The following is a 20,460-nucleotide window of genomic DNA, read 5'->3' on the forward strand; positions in this document are numbered from 1 at the left end:
CCCTTTTCATTTTTCTTTGGAGGAACATTACAGCCTATCTAGTCGGCGCTCATTATCTGTAATGGATCCTTGGGGGAAAAGGAAAGGAAGGTAGGCGACTTACTTCTCAAAGTATGTCAAGAGACCATTAAGCTTCATGCGTTTTTTGCATACCTTTCAAGATATCCGAGTGCCGTAGGACATTTTGCAGTGCCACTCTGAAATTGGTCCGGAGGAAATGAAGTACGCTCTCTTTTGGCTTTGGGAACCGTCTTGGCATGGAAGGTTCGGTGGCACTTCCCCCCCCACACCCCCCCACCCCCCACTGCTTACCAGTCATTGGCTCGATGTTAAACTGCGAGCGACGGGGTTGTGAGGAAGCTTATTCCCATCGCAGTTTGGTTTGCGCCATTTGCTTTGACGGAATGTCCCATCTTTACTATTGTAACCCACTGAAATCAGATCAGGCCGCCCTTCCCTTTCTTGCAAGTTAACATGCTGCCTTGTGTGCTCTTCCCGTTGTTAAGCTGTGCTCAAAGCGTTTTGCGGTCACCGCGATCCATTTGGCTTTTGTGCAACGCGAATGCGGCAGCACTTTGGGCCCCCAAGTGATTTTCTTGTGACCACACCAGGTTATTGCTCCTGACTATTTTTTTCTTCTTCTTCATTCTTTCTCCACTTTGACGCACTGTACACTTCACAACAATGACGGTAATAATCAGTTTGTAACGTTGGAAGCATCTATTAGGTGAACCCGTCAGGCTTCAGCAATATAAAAGTTTTATTTGAACATTCTTGACTGCCATACAAGTTTAAAATTGTTGTTTGGTTGTTTGGGTGGCCATTGTCAATAAATAAAGAAAGAACAAAAGTGGGTTGGTGGGTAATTCTGCTTGTGACGCTTGCTTCACTGTTTTGACATCACGCTGACTAGAGAGGAATGCATTGGCGGAATTCTAAATTGGGACGCGCAACTGAATTCATGTAGATCATTAGAGCAAAACTTTGATTCTAAAGAGAGGGGGTTTTCTCTCCCCCCCCCCCCCCCCCCCAAGCCATGATGGTTGCGGATTATTAGCAGTCAGGCAGCAAGAATAATCATTGCGGTTACACGAGGACACATCAACCAGAGTTGAAAGTGGCTACATAACCACAAAGTGTTTGTTTCCCCCGGCCCCTCGCCGGCCTAGTCTGCGCAGTCTAACCAGTACATCATGCAACTACTGAATAAGACAATAGTGTATCTGTCTCACACTCGTAAAGCTGCTAAGTCGAGCGGCCCAGTGATGTTTAAATCCTTTTGATCGTCTTCCAAGGTGCTGACGTCACATGCAAATAAAAGATTAATTTGGTGTATATGGAGTTTTGGGGGATTTTTTTTTCAGGGAGGGGGGGGGCATGTCTCCAGTGTGGGTGTCTATGAAATACGCTGGCGCACATTGCCAGTATGCTGTCTGAATAGTGCCGCGTGCTTTGAAATCAGGTCGCGGGGCTGGTGCGAGCGAGCTCGGGTGCGGCATCGTGGAGGAGAAGCGAGGAGGAGAAGTGATGGGCGAGCACGATGGAGTGAGAGAGATGAAAAGCCGGAGTTGACAAACACCCACTCCCACGCGTGACTTCTATATATTTTTTATTTGCCACCAAAATAAAAGGGTCATTCCTCCAATGCCGACTGATCTCGGGCCCAGTCTGTTTATGATTCTGTCTCAGGAAACTCCAAAGTACCCCCCACCTCCCCGCACACTCCCTCCCAAAAGTGTCAGAGGCAGCCCGGAGGCAAGAGGAGCTGGTGGCATCCCTTTAATTAACTCGGAGCTGTCCGCAGCCCAACACAGATGGTCGAACTGGGCAGTTTCCCACTGAAAGACTCAAAATGCTTTTTATTCATCGCATACATTGATTGGAACTGCTATCTTCAAATGTTTTGATGTGTTTTTGGGGGTGAGTGCGGCACTCAAATAAAACGGTGGAAAATACCCAAATGAGTTCAAATCGGCCGGCATGGCTAACTTAACAACAATGGTGTCATTTAGCGGACCCAGGCCCAGTGTCCCCATACAAATCACTCACCGATGTTAAACGTAGAGTGTTAATTCCTTTTTACGTCAAGCAGTGCTTAAATTATTTTGAATTATCCAACCGTTATCCAAGCTGCTCATCCTCAAGAAACCCCACGCAGGCACAGGGAGTATATGCAAATTCCAGACAGGAAGGCCGGAGCCCGGAATCGAACCGTGACCTCTGTACTGTAAGGCAGATGTGCTAACCAGTGCTGCTTATTTTAAATTAATTGATGTACATTTTTTTGGGGGGGTAATTAGAAGAACATGCAGTGTAACGTGGCTCTAAATCACTAAGACTGTGCATAGCAAACAAATAAATGAATCATGGTGGGCAAAATACACACAATTAAGGCAAAGTAGGCCAATTAGCCACTCGGGTAAGAACCCTTCAACATCATGATTGCAAATGTGTCATAACAAATGAGCCCACTCTTTTTTTTTTTTTTTTTTCCCCTCCCCCCCAGTAGATTTTGCAATTTTCATTTCTTCCTCGAGGCCACAAGTCACACAATACAGATGTGGCTGGTTGCTTTGGTAATGTAGCAGTTGGAGATGGAATAAAAATTGGGTTGCGGCATCTATCAGTTTGAGGCATGCGGCGGCGTCAGGAGAGGACGTATGTGCGTTCTCATCCCGTCCCTCCTCTTTTTTTTTTTTTTCCCCCCCACCTTCATAGATGCCGCCTGCTCCCGCTCCGTCCTGTATTGCTGGAAGGAATGACACAAAAAAAAAAAAAAAACGGAATTGTTGCTTATTTCTGCTGCTGGCTTGTCCTACATACGCCAATTCAATCCATCCTGTGCGTCTGCAAACACCTTCTATCACCGCGATTCATTTGGCGGTCTATATGAGGAGATTGGCACGGCACAAATGGAAGGAAGTAGGTCAAAGGGTGACGCTATCAATGGCGTTCATCGGGCAAACGTGTCGGGACACCGACGGGAATCAAAGAAAATCCGGACTCGGTCCCTAAATTGACACCGTTAAAAGCGACGCCTCCGCACCTCTCCTTTGCCGAGAAAATCCATCCACCTCACAGATGTAGCATATCAACATGCTGATTATCCGGCATGATTATTGCGCGGTTGTGCCTCGGGCCTCCCGCAAGAAAAGCGTTGCGGGTCGTTTGGAGTCTTTTACATGCGCAATGCAGAATAAAGTGAACCCTGAAATGTGGAACGTGAATGCATTTGTGCGGATCTGTGGTATGCATGCAGTCTGCCGTTCAGCGAATGATAGATGATGATGATGATGATGATGATGACGATGATGCATTGTCATCTATGACCGGGCTTTTCTTTGTCACTAAGTTTATCGAATGGACTCACAAGTCAAAAGAAACCTTCATTCGTTTGCTTCCATCTTGAATTTGTCAGTTGAGCCTTCAAAGGAGCTGTATAGGAAAACGTAACGACGAAAGCCGCGGTGGTCAAAATTCGATTTGTCTGAACCCGTTTTCTGTCCCTCATGAGCGCAGCGTCCATGTGAGGAGGACGGACAAAGTGGGCACGGAGGCAGCCTTCCACCCCATCGAGGAGTACATGTTGCACGTGGAGGAGCAGTTCCAACATCTGGGCCGCCATGTCCACGTGGACAAGAAACGAGTCTACCTCGCCACGGACGACCCCTCCTTACTGCAGGAAGCCAAAACTAAGTCAGTCTCCAAGATACTATATATTTGTTTTTCCTAGCAAAGTTGTTTGCCCCCCCCCCCCCTGCCACTGACTCGCTTGTTCCGCGCTCGCCCTCTTGAGGTATCCTGACTATGAGTTCATCAGTGACAACTCCATCTCGTGGTCTGCGGGCCTTCACAACCGCTACACTGAGAACTCTCTGAGAGGGGTCATCCTGGACATTCACTTCCTTTCCCAGACGGACTTCTTGGTGTGCACCTTCTCCTCCCAGGTCAGTGCACCTGTTTTGAGGTTACAAACGGTGCAATCTTGCCCCCATTATTCGCCAGCAATAGCGAGTAATTGACAGCGACCCTATCAAGTTACTGGCAAAGCACTACTTTTATCCAAATGAAGCGCCACAACTAATTTCTACACCTAGATGGCGCCAGATCACCCAATGACAAATTGTCATCTGCTCAAGCGATCAAATATTGAGTTAAGTTGCCGTATTTTCTGCATGACAAGGCGCCAGTAGATGGTGCTGCACTAAAGAGAATACAATACAATACAGCTTTATTTATATAGGGCTTTCACAACCGCTGCAGCTGTAACAAAGCGCTTTACAGAACTGTTAGGTCCATTGAAATTGTCCACAGGGTGTGAGTGGTTCTCTCTTTCTTCTGAAACTCAGCCGGGATAGACTCCAGCTCACCCGCGACTGATGAAGACAAACCACGCCGAAAATGGATTGTTGTACTCGTTATCAAAAGGATCATGACCCAGATTCTGGATCCAAATCCCGGATGACTCACTTTTGAGTCAAATAAAACACCATTTCCGATAAAATATTCACAAACTCGTGCTGGCAGGCAACTTCTTTTGCCATTTAAGTCACACATTGAACTTTTCCTTGCATTTACTGCAGATGCGACAAAAATGTAGTCAACTGCAGCGGGGACTCTGGTAGCTAATAAAGCAATAGTTCTTCACTTGCCCTGAAAAATATAGGTACGTCAACTTATTAACATAGAATTATTGTACTCGGATTTCATGAACAAGGAAATGACTGAATATTAACCAGTGTTTAAACACGCTAAGCAAACAGAGCTGCTTTTTTTTTTTTTTTTTTTTGCAGCTCGCATCAATGAACAGGGAGCGTTTAGACCAGTTGCCATAGCGACACTTCATTTACCGGAATATTCCTCGCCGGCTGCTCTTTCAAAGTCTCGTCGTTTATATGGTGTGTGATGGCTGCAGTTGGCATCTGTTTGACTGAATGAACAAAAATAACTTCCAAGTCAAAAGACGTACATGTCTGGAAGAAGGAAGTCAAAAGAGCCCGTCGTCCTAATTTATCCACGAGGGGAAAAGTTGCTCAACAAAACCAAATAAAAGCAAGCAGAATCGGAATTACAATCCTTCTCCATCCTCTCAAATGACCATTAAATGTCCAAGTATTATTGTTTCGTTGCCCAATGTCATGCATACATTTATCTCAAGCTAAATCTAAAGCAAAATTCGCCAGTTTGGTTTTCATTCCGAAAAGAGGACCTTGAATAAAAATCGCCTCATTTGAATTCGCACTTACCATATTGAGGAAAAAGAAATGGCGAGTCGAGTTATTCTTTTTTTTTTTCCAAACGGTTCGGCATAAACCAAGGTTGGGCTGCGTTTCGTCCCTCTTCATCTCAGGTGTGCCGCGTGGCCTACGAGATCATGCAGACCCTCCATCCGGACGCGTCGTCTTTCTTCTACTCGCTGGACGACATCTACTACTTCGGAGGCCAGAACGCCCACAACCAGATCGCCGTGTACCCCCACCAGCCGCGCAACGGCGAGGACATCCCGCTGGAGCCCGGCGACGTGATCGGCGTGGCCGGCAACCACTGGGACGGATACTCCAAGGGCATCAACCGCAAACTGGGCCGCACCGGCCTCTACCCTTCCTACAAGGTCAAAGAGAAGATCGAGACGGTCAAGTACCCCACGTACCCCGAGGCCGACAAACTGCTTGAGTCTCACAAGAAATGAAAGGGTGGAGGGGGGGAAAAGAGTATCAAAATACAAAAAAAAAAAAAAGCATCCGAAGATGAGGAGAAAGCCGTAGACTCCGGTTTCCAGGGAAGGAGTTTTTTTTTTTTTTTTGTACAGAAGGAAGAGGCCTGCATAGCACGCTAGATGAGACGAAAGGACCTGCAACCACGGGTGACAGGACTGCACTCGTGTGTGTGTGTGTGTGTGTGTGTGTGTGTAAAAATTGTAGGTTTGTGTGTGTGTGTTTGTGTGTGTGTGTGTGTGTGCGTGCGAGTATGTGTATGGAGGTGTGTGCACTTGTGCTTGTGTCAGGTCACAGAGGACTTGCACCACTACTCCCCCGTCTGACGCGTTCAAGCAGGGTCTGTTGAGTGTGTAGATTTCAAATAAACTGAGAAAACATGACAAAAAAAAAAAAATCAGTAAAAATAAAAACTGTCCCGGGACAGAGCGGATCTTTACTGTAAAGACTGGAAAAAAGCCCCTGACGACGCCCCCCTCCCCTCCCCCCATCTCCCAGTTTGCAAAACTGGAGAAAAAAGTGTTTTATTTAATTCCATGTGGTTTTTGGTTTTTAATTCTATACTTGCCTTTGTTTTTGTTTTCTATTTTTGTTTTGTTACCGAATGTACTGTATCCTCTTTTTGCCACGCTGCACTCCATGTAATTCCTCCATCTCGTCCCACGTGCAATTAATTTTCATATTCCACGTCGTGCTTTTAATTCCTTTTTTTTTTTTGTGTGTGGGTGATTTGTGGTGTCGTGTGTGTGTGTGTGTGTGTGTGTGTGTGTGTGTGTGTGTGTGTGTGTGTGCTGCTTTCAAGGGGCCATGTTAGCAACCTGCCTGGTGCCTGCTTTTTTTTCCCCACCGCCTCCGGACTCAATTGTGTTTGTGTGCCTGGCAGCATTGCGAGGGGGGGGGGGGGTTGCGTATGTGTGTGTGTGTGTATGTTGTGGGGGCACTTTGGACAATGGCGAAGCTGGGTCACTCCCCCCCGCCCCCCTGCCTCGTGAACAATGGTCAGATTATTAGGATGATGATGCACATCACCACGCTAGCCAAATGAAGCACTCCACGGCTCTCTTCAGTTCCATCCTTTTATTTTATTTTTTTTAAACTCTTTTAAAATGAAAGAGGGCAAATGTGTTTTAAAGCGATATCGCTGTCTCTTCTCGAAAGCCATCATTTCATGACTTATGTTCCTTGGCATTGTCTTTGATGACCACACATCGAATAAACTTGAGAAACCGACGCTGGTTTTCTGTTGAACTTGTTGCGGGAGTCACTGAAGTGGAAAAAAAGACAAATTCGATGATTTGAAAATGTGATGTCCTATATGCTTTGAAATGGTGAATTTTTTTTTTTTCCACACAATCTCGTATTTTCCAGGTCAAATGTTCCTTTTTTCAGTGGTGCAATTTGGCGCTCCAAACATCAAGTGTGACATCATCTGCACATCAGACTTGAGGTCAGTGTGCGTCTTGTGATAAGTTATCATGTGATAAGTTGAAATGTGAACATTTTTTCATGGTTTTAACTTCCAAATGAATTTTCCCCCCCCCCCCCAAACCCCAAAAAGAAGTCCAACTTGTCTTTTGACGGGCATCTCCAATTGACCCATGACCCCGGTGTCCCAGTCGCCCTCCCGCTCCGAGCATTACTGGCCTACGTCCTGCACGTCTGACTCCTTTCTAATCTCTTTGTCTTATTTATGTGATGTCTTGTTGCTTACTCACTCGGGGGGCTCGGGGAGTTTCATCAGAGATGGCGCTTTAATTTCGCTATCCGCACGCTTCATTGAATACTCATAAAAAGAATCGCTAGCCGCCGATGGTTTTCTGCACGGGCGAGTCATAATAATTGTATGGGTTTTGCCCCCCGCCCCACCCCCTGCTTGACAACGGTCCACAGCCAATTTAGAGCGTGTTGACCGAGAAGCGGTAACGCGCGGCACTGCATCAAGCGTCTCATTTGAAAGGGAGCCAGTCCCCGCTCGGGCTCTCCAACCGCACGTGCTAACCGGAGGCCACTTTAATTAAAATGTGCTCATCGCTGTCACGCAGTCGTTTAAGAGAGACGTTAGCTCACTTCATTATTCTCCTAATTGGCCGCCCAACCTGATGGAGCCTGCGGATTTTTAGAAGGCACCTTCTTTTTATCACGCCTTCCGAGTTCGACTTTTGTTCGCCGGGGAACACAGCGGAGGCCTTTGCGGGTCACTAACCCCCGACGTGCGCCCCTCAACGAACCGTTGCACCACCAAAACAAAGCCAATGATTAAAAAAATAAATAGATCGATGTATAGCTTATTTTGGGTCGCCACGAAAAGGTAACGTGTACGTGAGGGGAAGTCATAGACCCTGCAAGCTAAAAATAACATCAGTAAAATATGGGATCCCGCCTGTCGGGTGAAGCGTCTGCGCCATCACACCGCGGACCATCAATCTTGCGAGAGACAAGCGATTTCATTCCGAATGACTCATGCAAAATGGGGGGAGGAAATACAAATGAGTCCCGTCGGCGCGGCTCCTTCCAACGTGGCGGCGCGGGAGTACCATCCGAGTGTCACCTTTGTGCAAAGGTAGATAGTAAGGACTTCATCATTCTGCAGTCGGCCTTAAATCAACCCAGCAGTTGGTCTTCGCCGCTTGACATTTATCAGATGAGCATTGGAAACCTCCTCCTTGTAAACCGCTCGCTGTAAAGGGAATTCCTGGCGAGGCGGAGGCGCACGGCAGCCGGGGAGCGACAAAAGGGGCTTTCGTTTGGCACATGGAGAGCACATGTCGAGGATTTTGGTGGGATGCCCGCTGGGGGTGGCGACAATGAGGCACACGAGGACTTGAGTTTACGTTTGTTTGATGGGCTCTATAAAATGCCGTTTGCCGGCCAGCGTTTTAAAAGTACACCGGTGGACTTTAAAAAACAAATAACAGCGGCGCCCGTGTGCGGAGTTTCACGAGGGCCGTGCCCACCGAAATGTTTGCTGGTTGAAGGAAGTTCACGGAGGCTGCTCCAAATTGCGATCGCTTTGCACTGCTGCAAAGTACGTCGACCTACGACAGCATTTGATCCCGAGCATTGTGTCATTTTTAAACCAACGAAAACCTCGATGACCTCTGGGGAAAAAAAGTGAAGACTCGACAGCAAACAAAGCAATTTGGCAAACATTCAGTCATATGCTCGTTTCTATTTGTTTCCTTGCTTGGACTCCAATTTGGCAGAAGAATGTGAGCATGTGTATTAAATAAGGTCTTGTTTGCTGATGCTTCTTGTTGAACGTTCGCCCACTCAATCTGCTGCGCTTTTTCGTTCCTTCTCGCGCGCCCTTTCCGTGTGAAACTTTCCAACTCGGCGTTGAGTGTTGATGTGTCACGCAATTGTACGCGATTAACTTCCCACGTGCAGCCCACCGGTGCCCTTCGCCCCCACCTCCTCCGCAGGACGATGACAGCGCTCGCTCGGGTGAGTACGATGTTTTGAAGACGACAACAAAAAAAATTACCCATCAGGAATATGAGTGAATAAATGAAAAGCAATGTCATGTTCCTACAGGAGATCTCCTTTGAGTCAGATCTCCACCAGGTCAGATTTGTGTCCTGCATTGATTTTTGCATTTTTGATCAAGTGCTATGGGGGGGGGGGGGTTGTTTTTGTTTGTCATACTTCTTAACCAGATGTATGACAAACAAAAAGTTCATGCAGTCCTCCAATGGTTGTCATGAGTTTGATTCATTGAATCACATCCCCAGTTAAGAGGGTGTGCACACTTTTACAACCCCCATGATCTCAGTTCATTTTTTTGCGACTTTTGTTATACGCCACATAGATGGTGAAAACAAAGGTTTAAATGATTTATCTTTCCCTGTTTTTATCACGCACACCCAAAAAAAAAAAAAGGCAATTGGACAGGGGTGTGTAGACTTTTTATATCCCTGTATGTCACCATCAAATAAACGTCCGTTGTGATGCGACGCCGGCAGCGGGGCGACGGAGAAACCCCAGCCGCTCCTCCCCGTCGCCGTCGTGCCGCCTGCCAGCAGGCTTGCTGCCTGCCGTGATGACCATTAGTGTCTGGCTGCGGCTGCGGGAGATAACAGCTGATTTAGGGGCCCGTACCTTGACACAGCCAGAGAGAAATAGCCAGCTGCTGCTTATCGCACTCTTTGCCATCCTCCACTCACTTTTACATTAGGCTCACCTATTCAAAGCCATCTGTCTTGCCGCTCAGGCGCCGATAAAAACCACTTCCAGAGAGGGCGTCGCTTAAACCGTCGTCACCGTTTGGGGAGCGACAGAGAGAGGCGGCACCAGCCGGAATGCTTTCTCCGCACCCAATAACAGCCCAGGGGTCGCACAATGGGGGCTCGACGACAAAGGGCCGCGCTCACAAAGCTGACGGCGGAGTGTTCTGATACCATCCCCGGGGCTCGTGGCAAATCAATGTTTTTTTTTTTGCTCAAATGAAGGCGGCAGGCTGAATCATCGAAACAGGCGAGCCTATATCGCGACATCAAATCTCTGCAGACTTTATCATTTATCAAACAAAGGGGAGGTGGCGAGCTTACCGGTCCAGTGACAGAAATGTCATTCACGTCGACTTCTCTCGATGGAAAGACAGAAGCACGTCAAGTCAGGAAAGGAGTTATAATAGAGTCTAATTGTAGTTAGCGGAAAGTGGCAATTTTCCTTCGGCCTTCGTCTGCTCTGTAATTTCTGTGTACCAGCTTAATGGCACTTTCTTGCGTCTGGGCTTCGATAGCAAGAACTACAAGATGGCTGCCCTTTTCTCTCTGCTGATCGCAGAAGCAATTTGCTCTTCTTTACGCCGTCGTCTAAAAGGCTCCTGATTGCAGATTATGACCCGAGTCTTAAGTGCGTGCGGCCGTTGCAAAGCCGCGCTCGATCGAAATGCCTCCTCCTAGTCTGTGTGAACCTTGACCCCGGCAAATCAATTTGGATGGAGTCCAGGGTGGTTTTACCCCAGAAGACTTTCTGAGAAGTAGGAAATATCCCACTTGGAGCATAATCCCACGCGAGAAATGGAATTTCCTGGAAGTGTGAATAAATGTATGGTTGACCGGTGAGCACGTCCGCCTCACAGTGAAAAGGTGCAAGGTTTGATTCTGGCTCCAACCTTCCTGTGCGATGTTTGCATGTTCTCCCCTTGCCTCCGTGGGATTTCTCCGGGTACTCTGGATCCCTCCCACATTCCAAAAACATGCGCAGCAGGTTAATGGAGCACTCTAAATTGTCCCTAAGTGTGATTGTAAATGTGAATGTTCGTCTATGGGTGCCCTGCGATTGGCTGGCACCCAGTTCAGGGTGTCCCCAGCCTGCCGCCCGAGGACAGCTGGGATAGGCTCCAGCACGCCCCCGCGACCCTTGTGAGGAGAAGCTGATTTGAAAATGACTCCTGTTAAATCTGCAGTCGGTGTGACCACAGCTGCCGTGTTCGTTCGGAAACCTTCTGTACAATTTCCAATCTTTCTTGCAAGGAGGATAACTCTGAGTTTCACCACTTTTGTTCAAACAGTAACAAAAGCGTCTGGCAAGCATGACCTTCGCCTTCCTTGAGCGCAGTTAATTTTTTTGCTGGAGGACTCAAGAAATTTTTTTTGTCTGCCAAAAAACGCTAACTAACTGAAGCGCTTTTCACAAAGCTTATATGTGTGTCTTTAAAAAGTCTCTCATCTTTCAAAGTGGATTTTTTTGTAATTGTCTCCCTGGGTTGTTCTGTTAGTCATCCTGTCTTTGAGTATTATCCATATATTTGATGACCTGGTAAAATGTCTTTTTTTTTTTCCTCCCCCATTTCCTACGTCTGTTATCTGAATTTGGGTTGTTCGTCCGCCGAGTGCGTTCGTAATGTGTTATGTGCAAACAGTACTTTTCTCGGCGACCTTGCTTGATGCTGCCTTTCATGTTCAATGGCCGCATCTGTTCGCTTTGTGGCGATTGTCCAACGCGCATACAGCGTCAACATGTATATCTGATGTACTCCCGTGGCGGTGCATTTCCAAACACGAAGTATTGTTACTTTCCTAATTGCTACTTTGAGCGTGCGTTCGGAGCGTGAGGGCATTCAACAGAAATGTTTGCACGTGGCGCTTCAAGCTTTTCATTCTCCCTCTCCCCATTCAAAGCCATGACACCTCCGCACGTGCCCTTGCGGCCACACCGCTCGGCATGAGAGCGGGTGGAAATTACGAGCAGATATTTATTAGCATGAGTGAGCACGTGATTAATCAGCCACGCAGTGAGGGGGGGCTTCTTGATTTCATATGTTGAGCAGATAAGAGGAAAAAAAAAAAATCTGCCCAGATGTTTAGATGTGATTACTTGACACGCATAACATATTAACCAGATGACTGCACGTCTCCTTTTCCTCTTGAATTTTTTTCAAATCGACCAGAATTTCATCCAGCCAATGTGTTCTACCGCCGACTGGCGTTTCTGTCTTCTTTTCCAAAGTTGGGACACAATCATTCTAAATATCATAACGCTGTGCCTCTTGTTTGCAATGGCGTGTTTGTCTCAGCTAGCTAACGGCTAACACCACCAAGTACCTGCAATGAATGTGACTGGTACTCAGCTCTTAGAAGTCGGCGTGTTCGAGGATGTTATCAAACATAATTGTAAAAGTGTCGACGCATTAATAGCGACGCTGTTAGTTCACTTTTGACCGGTGCGCAGCCTGCGCAGCGTGAGCTTCAAAAGGCTAATCAGCGAGCTAATGAGTTCTCGCTACCTGCACCAACAGGAGGCTTTCTTTGCGGCTTTGGCAGCGAAAACAGGCCGCCTGCAGATTGAGATAGGAACGTGCTATTTGACAGCTCACACCTTCAATCGTGGCGCTAATGAACCTGCTGAGCAGGCATATTCGATTACAAATTACTCTTTCAATTACATCGGATACATGATACAGCCACAAAGTCTCACAAGGTTCTTTTGTGCGCACACCAGGGAACATTTCATTCGGAGACGATTTAACAGTTTGCTTTGTCATTTGTTTATTATTTAGGTGGTGAGTTTTCAGAAGTGGAGGCCGGGCATGTGGACGCGCACTTCCAACAGCCAATGGAGACACTCATGAAAAGATGAAGTAGCAAAACATGTTTCTATCGCTCATGTCACTTTAAGAATATTGCCAATTACATCATGTCAAGAAGTCTGAATTGTCCTGAAGGCTAACAGCATTATCATTGGACGGCGGCTGTCCATAGCTATTGATACTGTATCCCCTTTTACGCCGATTCTTACTGCTTTTGTAAGTATTGTTTTAACGTTCACAATTGTCAACCCGGACCGTTTTCCGAGCAGATCAGGTAGGGGAAAAAAAAAAAAATCACTCCGCACCACGGGATGTTCTCTCAGAGAACGACTGGCTGGCCTTGGCTGACTGATCGGAGGAGGGAGGGGTGGGAGGGGGGATGCTCCAATCCGGCATGATTATCTGTAGGCCTCTGTGTGTACCCGAAGTCGAAGGAAGATTGTGAAAAGGTAAAATATTTTCCCCCTGACTAGTCCAAGCTGCTTTGTCTTGCCCGTGGGCAAGGACAAGACGGCGAGCAGTCCTCATCCGAGATGAATAATGCACCATTCAAAGTCCCCGCGACTGATCCGAGCCCCCGCGAGAGCCCCAAGGTACGTCGTTACCTCCATGTAAAAGCTTCTGCGGCTGTGCCTTGTTGCCCAAAACTCAGAGCGCACGGCGTGCAACTAAAATCCTCATCAAGCTGTCCCAAAAGAGTCGGCGTGAACAGTTGAGGGGGCGGGGGGGGGGGGGAACAGCACACAAGGGTGTTATGATCAATATTCCGAGGAGTGCTCGCCAAGGCTCAGCTTGAGATACGGTAAAGACGGATCTTATCCAGAATCCGTACGTGTTTGTCAAAGCAGCGGCGAGAACGATGGAGAGAGTTCAACACAGACTCAGACTTTACTGGAGACAAATGGAGGAGAATGCACGGTGAATAATTTACACGGGCCAAAAATAACATCAAAAAAAAAAAAAAAAGACTGTTGTCATCTTTCTGTAGAATCCGGGAAACAAAAGCAACAAGGGAGCCTGAGTGAATTGGCGATACACAACGTGTAAATCTTCCCATTAATCGAACGCTGGCGCTCAAGAGGTGATGATCTCATTTCAATTTACTGCCATTGTACTTATCATGAAATCTGCAGCTGTTTCATGGAACACGAGGCTCGCTGGGGACCTTGACTGTTGAATGACTGACTTGTGGATTCACAGGTTGATAGTATCCATCGAATGGAAGAACGTTTCGTCATTCTTCCTGTCACGATATGTCACCGGTATAGAGAGATGAGCGCCGAGTATACTCGGAACATCGACGTGAATAGCTGTAGATGGTCTCACCTAAAACGGAAACCTGTTTTGTTTTTCTTCTTCTGTCCAGCTTGCAGCAAAACACTTCAGTGACCGTTTTCACGTAAAGGTCACAGATGACAAGTTTGTCCGACTTCAACTAACGCGAGGATGTAAATGAGAATTCTAGCGGCTTCTCTTCACAGCGCGGCGGGTGACTCATAGATCATTTTGAAGGTTAGTATACAAGCTGTATTACCATATGCGCATCATCATAGAGTCCCGCGCAATGTGCTTGTAAAAGACTTGGTGAAAGGTTTTTTTTTTGTTGTTGTTTGTTTGATTAATGGTACACCTCTGGAGACCTACATGAAAGGCATTCTATGCACTCTGCTGCGGCTAATTTAATCGATCTGGTTTGCGTGAAAAAAACAACATTTCATGATTCGAACGCTCCCATTTAATCATGTCATTTTTCTTACAGTGCGTACTTTTCGGTATTTAACTTTGCACGGGTATCAAAGAGAGATAAAGCTAAGTGGGAGCCATTCATCTGGAAGCCTTCAAAATCATTCAGTTTAGATGATGAAAAAAAAAGGGTCATGACGCTAGAATTAAAAGAAAGAAAAAAAAAAAATTCTAACCTGACTGACACTTCAAATCTACATGATCTGATTTTGGGCAATTTAATTCTTGCAATGTTGGGGTGGGCTCGTTTCTGTGCCCAGTGCACAAAGGAAGGTCCTTAGAGGTATGCTCGTATGAGTTTGCTGTGGAATAACATGCACAAAGATCTCAAGCCAAGCAAACAGCTTTTAGTTGAACTAGAACTGAAATGATGAGCTCGGCCCTCTTTCAGGTCCAACATCAGGGGAGTAATTAAAAAAAAAAAAAAATCACAACAAGCTGCGACAAGCAGCTTCCTGTCACATTCAGGAAACATGTATTCTAGGTGAATTTAAGATATTCACTTGTCCAAAGATGTGGATGAGAGCGAAAATGGTTGTCAGTTTGTGCCCTTTGATTGACAAATTCAAAGTCTGTGGGTCTTGTTAAAAAAAGAAGTTAAAGGAAAAATTGGGGATGTGTGGTCATGGTACAAGTGGTGTGCCTCAGGAGTCATACACGAGTACTCCACACTTACTATTTAATTGGCCCCAAGACAGGCTTTAAATCTTGTGTTCAACGCCGAAGTGTGGCATGGCGCACAGCGGCCTGTCAAAGACAAGCCAGTGGCTCTTTTAATTCCACCTCAACAACTGAGTTGGACCTCTCTAGGCATATGTTAAAAGTTGAGGATTAGCATGACGCGATATTGGCATTGCTAATATACTTTGAATGATTACATGCTAGTCATGTGCAGTAAAAAGTACAACCCATGTTGCTGAAATAATTTTATCAATCATTAAATTCCATCTCTTCACACATTTCTCACTTCCGTGACACATTTCTCAGGTCTTTGTTAGTTTGATGGCACTGTTTCCACGTTTACCATCAAGTTCAATTCAGAACGGCCAGGTGCTTTCTTATTGCCGGGGGACTGAGAAATAACAACGAGCACAAAATCTCATTGGCAGAGGTAACATGATTATTGGATGTCACACTGTATTTATCTTGTGCTCGTCTGGTACTTTGCTTCTTTTTTTTTTTTTTTTCCTTCATAGTAAGAAGCAGAAAAGGACAACAAAATCTGGCAGCAGCAGCAGGGACAACATTCTGGTAGTGATTGGAAAAATCAATTTTAGGAGAGAGGAAATCGTGCAAGAGGAGGCTAAAACAGATCGTATCTGCCTGCGTATGTGTGTGTGTGTGCGGGGGGGGGGGGGGGGGGGGGGGGAGCGGGAGCACGACTGTCAGATAGATGCTGCTCACCTGGTCAAACTGTTGTATACCTACCAAATTGTATATGCCTATTTTCTCCTGTTCTGTCAAATCTGGCTGTAGTCTGAATTGTCATCGTCATCTGCCTGCCCGTGTCGGCCGTCCATGGCGAAATTTTGTGAGCAGAACAGACATCACTGTTGTATGATTTGGAAACCTTCACATTTAGTGGGTTTTGAACAGGTGTCAACCTGGTTTAAAAATAATGCCGTACCCTGCTTCAAGGTTCCAAAAAAACCCAACAATTGAGGAAACTGTAATATCTAACATATGGTACTGTTTATGCTAATTTAATACGCCCCCCCCAAAAAATTGTACATTTAAAATGGAGCCCCCAATGCGGCCAAATCTAAATCTTTAATTCTTCACAAAAACTAATGACTATCAGGGGCAGGGTGGCCATCCGGAATTTTGTGAAAATATGTTGATTTTTTTTTTTCCCCAAACACCTTTTGTATTTCAGGGCCCATCACGGCCACTAGCGGACGTACAACCTTGGTTTTGGTTCATTTGGAAATACATCCTGTCCAACATCACAGCACTAAATCGGACTTGGGCGCATCGACCTGCAGTCGAAGTCCTGCTTTAGCTGTCGCGGTACACAGCATTTCTCAATGCGGCTTCACGATAAAAAGCACGCTTGATGTCGCTCGACAAGATGAGATTAAACAAAGCACTACAATGTCAGTGACAACGCGCGTTTTAGGCTTTTCACACAGTCAGGTGGTGTCGAGCCGGATCAGCTTTGTTTTCCGTTGTGTTTCCGTGGGTTCACGTGTCATCTCTTGCGCTTCATGCTGTCACTCAGAACCGGAGGAGATGGAAGTTTCTACCTGGAGATAATCCCTCAAACACACGATGTCATGAAAACCTGTCACATCCTTATTTTCCTCTCCGGGGCGCCATCGTCGGCGTTTGACGTTGTAAAGTGTCTCATTTTGACACATGAATGTTGGTGGATTAAATGGACCATAAATCTGACAATGATTTGCTCTCGGTTCGTTTTAACAGCCATCACATCTTCTGATGGCCTCGTTACAATTAAAAAAGAAAAAAAAAAGAAAGAAAGAAAGGAAAGCACTTCATTCTCTAGAGTGGGTTGTCAACGTTGATAAAAGTAAGTCTTTAAAGAAGATATTTTATGTGCCCCCCGCCCTCCTCCACACACACACACACACACACACACACACACACACACACACACACACACGCACACAATTTAAAACATTCTCAGGTGACATAATAATTTATCTAGGACATGCTTTTGTCCAAATACCCAAAGTATCACGAATTATAGAGTATTTTATGCACACGATTTCTTGTCTGGTTGAAATCAGCCCATTGGAGAGGCTGTCCACGCAACACCACATGGCACTTACCCATGTATGTGGTGCAGCGGACACGTCATTAAACACAAAACTGGGTAGGCTAGCCAACACTTGTACTCAGTTAAGAGTACTGATACTTCAGAATACAATGACTCAAGTAAAAGTACTTTTACTTCAATCTCCTCAAAGGTTTCAGCCCATCCTTGTCGCTGACTGAAGAGGAAGGGAGGCCGAGAACTCGAGCGGCTGCCCTCCATCTATCGTGTGTGACAGGCGCTCAGGTGCTGCTCGACAATGACATTTTTTGTGGGGCCCGAGCAGGTGGCGACGCCCCCCCCCCCCACTGCGTTGTATGAACACCTGTCGTCTTCATTGTTTTTTTTCCCCACCCAATCATGTGATCCACAGCTCACTCTGCTCCCCGCGTATCCCGCCGCGACCAAGCAGGCTCCCAGGCGACGCCGGGATCAGGCTTGTGACGCTGCTTCACGGCCCATCAGTCCAGAAGAAAGTGATGATGAGATGTGCCTGATTTGTGAGTAATTTCACATCACACTGGTTCATCACACTGTGCTGTGGATTGAGACAGAAACTTGAAGGGGGGAGTCAAGTCGAAAGTGATCGTTTACAATATGTTCTGTGTGTCTAAACGCGCTGTTCTGATTAATATTGCACTGGAGTATTGAATTAAGCAGAAATGTATCCATTTTTATCCATCTTAGGAGGCGGCCATTTTGTCAGTTGCTCTCGACTCAAAATTACATCACAGCGGCTAATTTGAATAATCTGGTTTTAACAGTGAGGGCGCATAAAACAGATTATCATAAAGATTTTTTTTTTTTTTAAACTGAACTTCCGCTGTGTTTACAGCTGGAGCCTATCCCAGCTGACTTTGGGCGTGCGCTGGGGTACGCACAGCACCAGTCACCAGCCAATCGCAACAAGGCCAACCCCCCACATTCACTTTCACACCTGAAAACTAGTTTCCAAATAACCCAGGAAAGTTGTTTTGCAATGTTTGTCTATTTTGACCATATTTGGATCGGTGGACGACACAATGTGGTAAGTTTGTTTTGATAATTGTAGTGCAGTACTGCGGGTGCCAGCCTATAATTCACACTAGAGTGATTTAAAAAAAAAGAAAAAAAAAGAAAAAGAGGCCAGTCAACACAGAAATGACCCCAGAGGAGAGACAACCCTTTATCTTCCCATTTCATCTGACAAGGATTATTGATTCATGAATCGTTGTCAAGGTTTGATGTGCCCTTGAACATACACTCGCTTGCCCACATTTGCATCTTTTATCAAGTCCATTTTAGCTGCAGCCAAAGACGACTTGACGCTAGGGATGGGCTCATTCCAGTGTGTGTATATATATAGGATTTCTGCTCTATTATCAGCAACAAATTAAAGCTGGAGGTAGATGTGGCCATGCTGGACTTCTGAATTAGTTTGCTCCCGAAGTAATTAATTGAGGTTAAGCTACATCCATGCACACGCGTCCCTATGGCTTCAAATCCTCCAGGCAGCATTATTCTGCTGACCACAGAACATTCAAAGTGTCTCCCCACCACCATCACACTAAAAAGCCTGGTGGAGCTGCATGGGGGGTGGGCTGCGCCACTGTGGGAGCGTTTACAGCCGTATTCAACCACCACCAATTGAAGCAACTCCTCTCATGCATTAAATGTGGTGCAACAGACAGTCTGGATAGTTGACGGTGCTATGCGGGAGCGGACAATGTGCAAATTGCAGCAAACCGTGCATCAGTGGAGCAGTGACACTGCTCGAGTCGTGCTGTGGCAGCAGCCGCTGGGGGTATCCATTTTTATCCATCTTAGGAGGCGGCCATTTTGTCAGTTGCTCTCGACTCAAAATTACATCACAGCGGCTAATTTGAATAATCTGGTTTTAACAGTGAGGGCGCATAAAACAGATTATCATAAAGATTTTTTTTTTTTTTAAACTGAACTTCCGCTGTGTTTACAGCTGGAGCCTATCCCAGCTGACTTTGGGCGTGCGCTGGGGTACGCACAGCACCAGTCACCAGCCAATCGCAACAAGGCCAACCCCCCACATTCACTTTCACACCTGAAAACTAGTTTCCAAATAACCCAGGAAAGTTGTTTTGCAATGTTTGTCTATTTTGACCATATTTGGATCGGTGGACGACACAATGTGGTAAGTTTGTTTTGATAATTGTAGTGCAGTACTGCGGGTGCCAGCCTATAATTCACACTAGAGTGATTTAAAAAAAAAGAAAAAAAAAGAAAAAGAGGCCAGTCAACACAGAAATGACCCCAGAGGAGAGACAACCCTTTATCTTCCCATTTCATCTGACAAGGATTATTGATTCATGAATCGTTGTCAAGGTTTGATGTGCCCTTGAACATACACTCGCTTGCCCACATTTGCATCTTTTATCAAGTCCATTTTAGCTGCAGCCAAAGACGACTTGACGCTAGGGATGGGCTCATTCCAGTGTGTGTATATATATAGGATTTCTGCTCTATTATCAGCAACAAATTAAAGCTGGAGGTAGATGTGGCCATGCTGGACTTCTGAATTAGTTTGCTCCCGAAGTAATTAATTGAGGTTAAGCTACATCCATGCACACGCGTCCCTATGGCTTCAAATCCTCCAGGCAGCATTATTCTGCTGACCACAGAACATTCAAAGTGTCTCCCCACCACCATCACACTAAAAAGCCTGGTGGAGCTGCATGGGGGGTGGGCTGCGCCACTGTGGGAGCGTTTACAGCCGTATTCAACCACCACCAATTGAAGCAACTCCTCTCATGCATTAAATGTGGTGCAACAGACAGTCTGGATAGTTGACGGTGCTATGCGGGAGCGGACAATGTGCAAATTGCAGCAAACCGTGCATCAGTGGAGCAGTGACACTGCTCGAGTCGTGCTGTGGCAGCAGCCGATGTGGGCGAGTCGACCGAATGACTATGAGAGGAGAGCTCTAAATGTAATTGGTTTAAAGTTGTTTTGTTTTTTTACTTTTGTTTGTTTGGTGGAGTTGTGACCAGTGTGTAACAAATGACAGACTCCTTGTTCATTGCACTATTCGTCTCTGATTGGTTGTTTTTCCTTGGGTGTGGTGGTTTCTTGTACATCAAATTAAAAGCTCAAGAAGGGGCCAAAGGAGACTGTATTGATTGTATTTTTTTCACAGATCATATGTAGACCTGTCAGCATCATGACTGTTTTGAAAAAGATGC

At 46.1% G+C, this 20,460-nt stretch overlaps 1 protein-coding gene and 1 long non-coding RNA gene across 2 annotated transcripts in view; both read left to right on the forward strand.

Annotated features, from left to right (window-relative positions):
• Nucleotides 1-5,737, forward strand: part of fut8b (fucosyltransferase 8b (alpha (1,6) fucosyltransferase)) — a 38,750-nt gene extending 33,013 nt beyond the window's left edge. Inside the window, exons 7-9 of the mRNA XM_019867940.1 lie at nt 3,520-3,696; nt 3,797-3,947; nt 5,351-5,737. Of these exons, the coding sequence (XP_019723499.1) occupies nt 3,520-3,696; nt 3,797-3,947; nt 5,351-5,689 (667 nt within the window). The 3' untranslated portion in view covers nt 5,690-5,737. The remainder of the gene's footprint in view (nt 1-3,519; nt 3,697-3,796; nt 3,948-5,350) is intronic.
• A 7,751-nt stretch (nt 5,738-13,488) lies between these two features.
• Nucleotides 13,489-14,927, forward strand: LOC109514668 (uncharacterized). Its single transcript, XR_002168028.1, has 2 exons — nt 13,489-14,009; nt 14,114-14,927. It is a non-coding gene; the product is annotated as an uncharacterized LOC109514668 (long non-coding RNA).
• The last annotated feature ends 5,533 nt before the right edge of the window (nt 14,928-20,460 follow it).

Source organism: Hippocampus comes, unplaced genomic scaffold, assembly GCF_001891065.2.
Source record: "Hippocampus comes isolate QL1 unplaced genomic scaffold, H_comes_QL1_v1.1 scaffold259, whole genome shotgun sequence".
Lineage (NCBI taxonomy): Eukaryota > Metazoa > Chordata > Actinopteri > Syngnathiformes > Syngnathidae > Hippocampus > Hippocampus comes.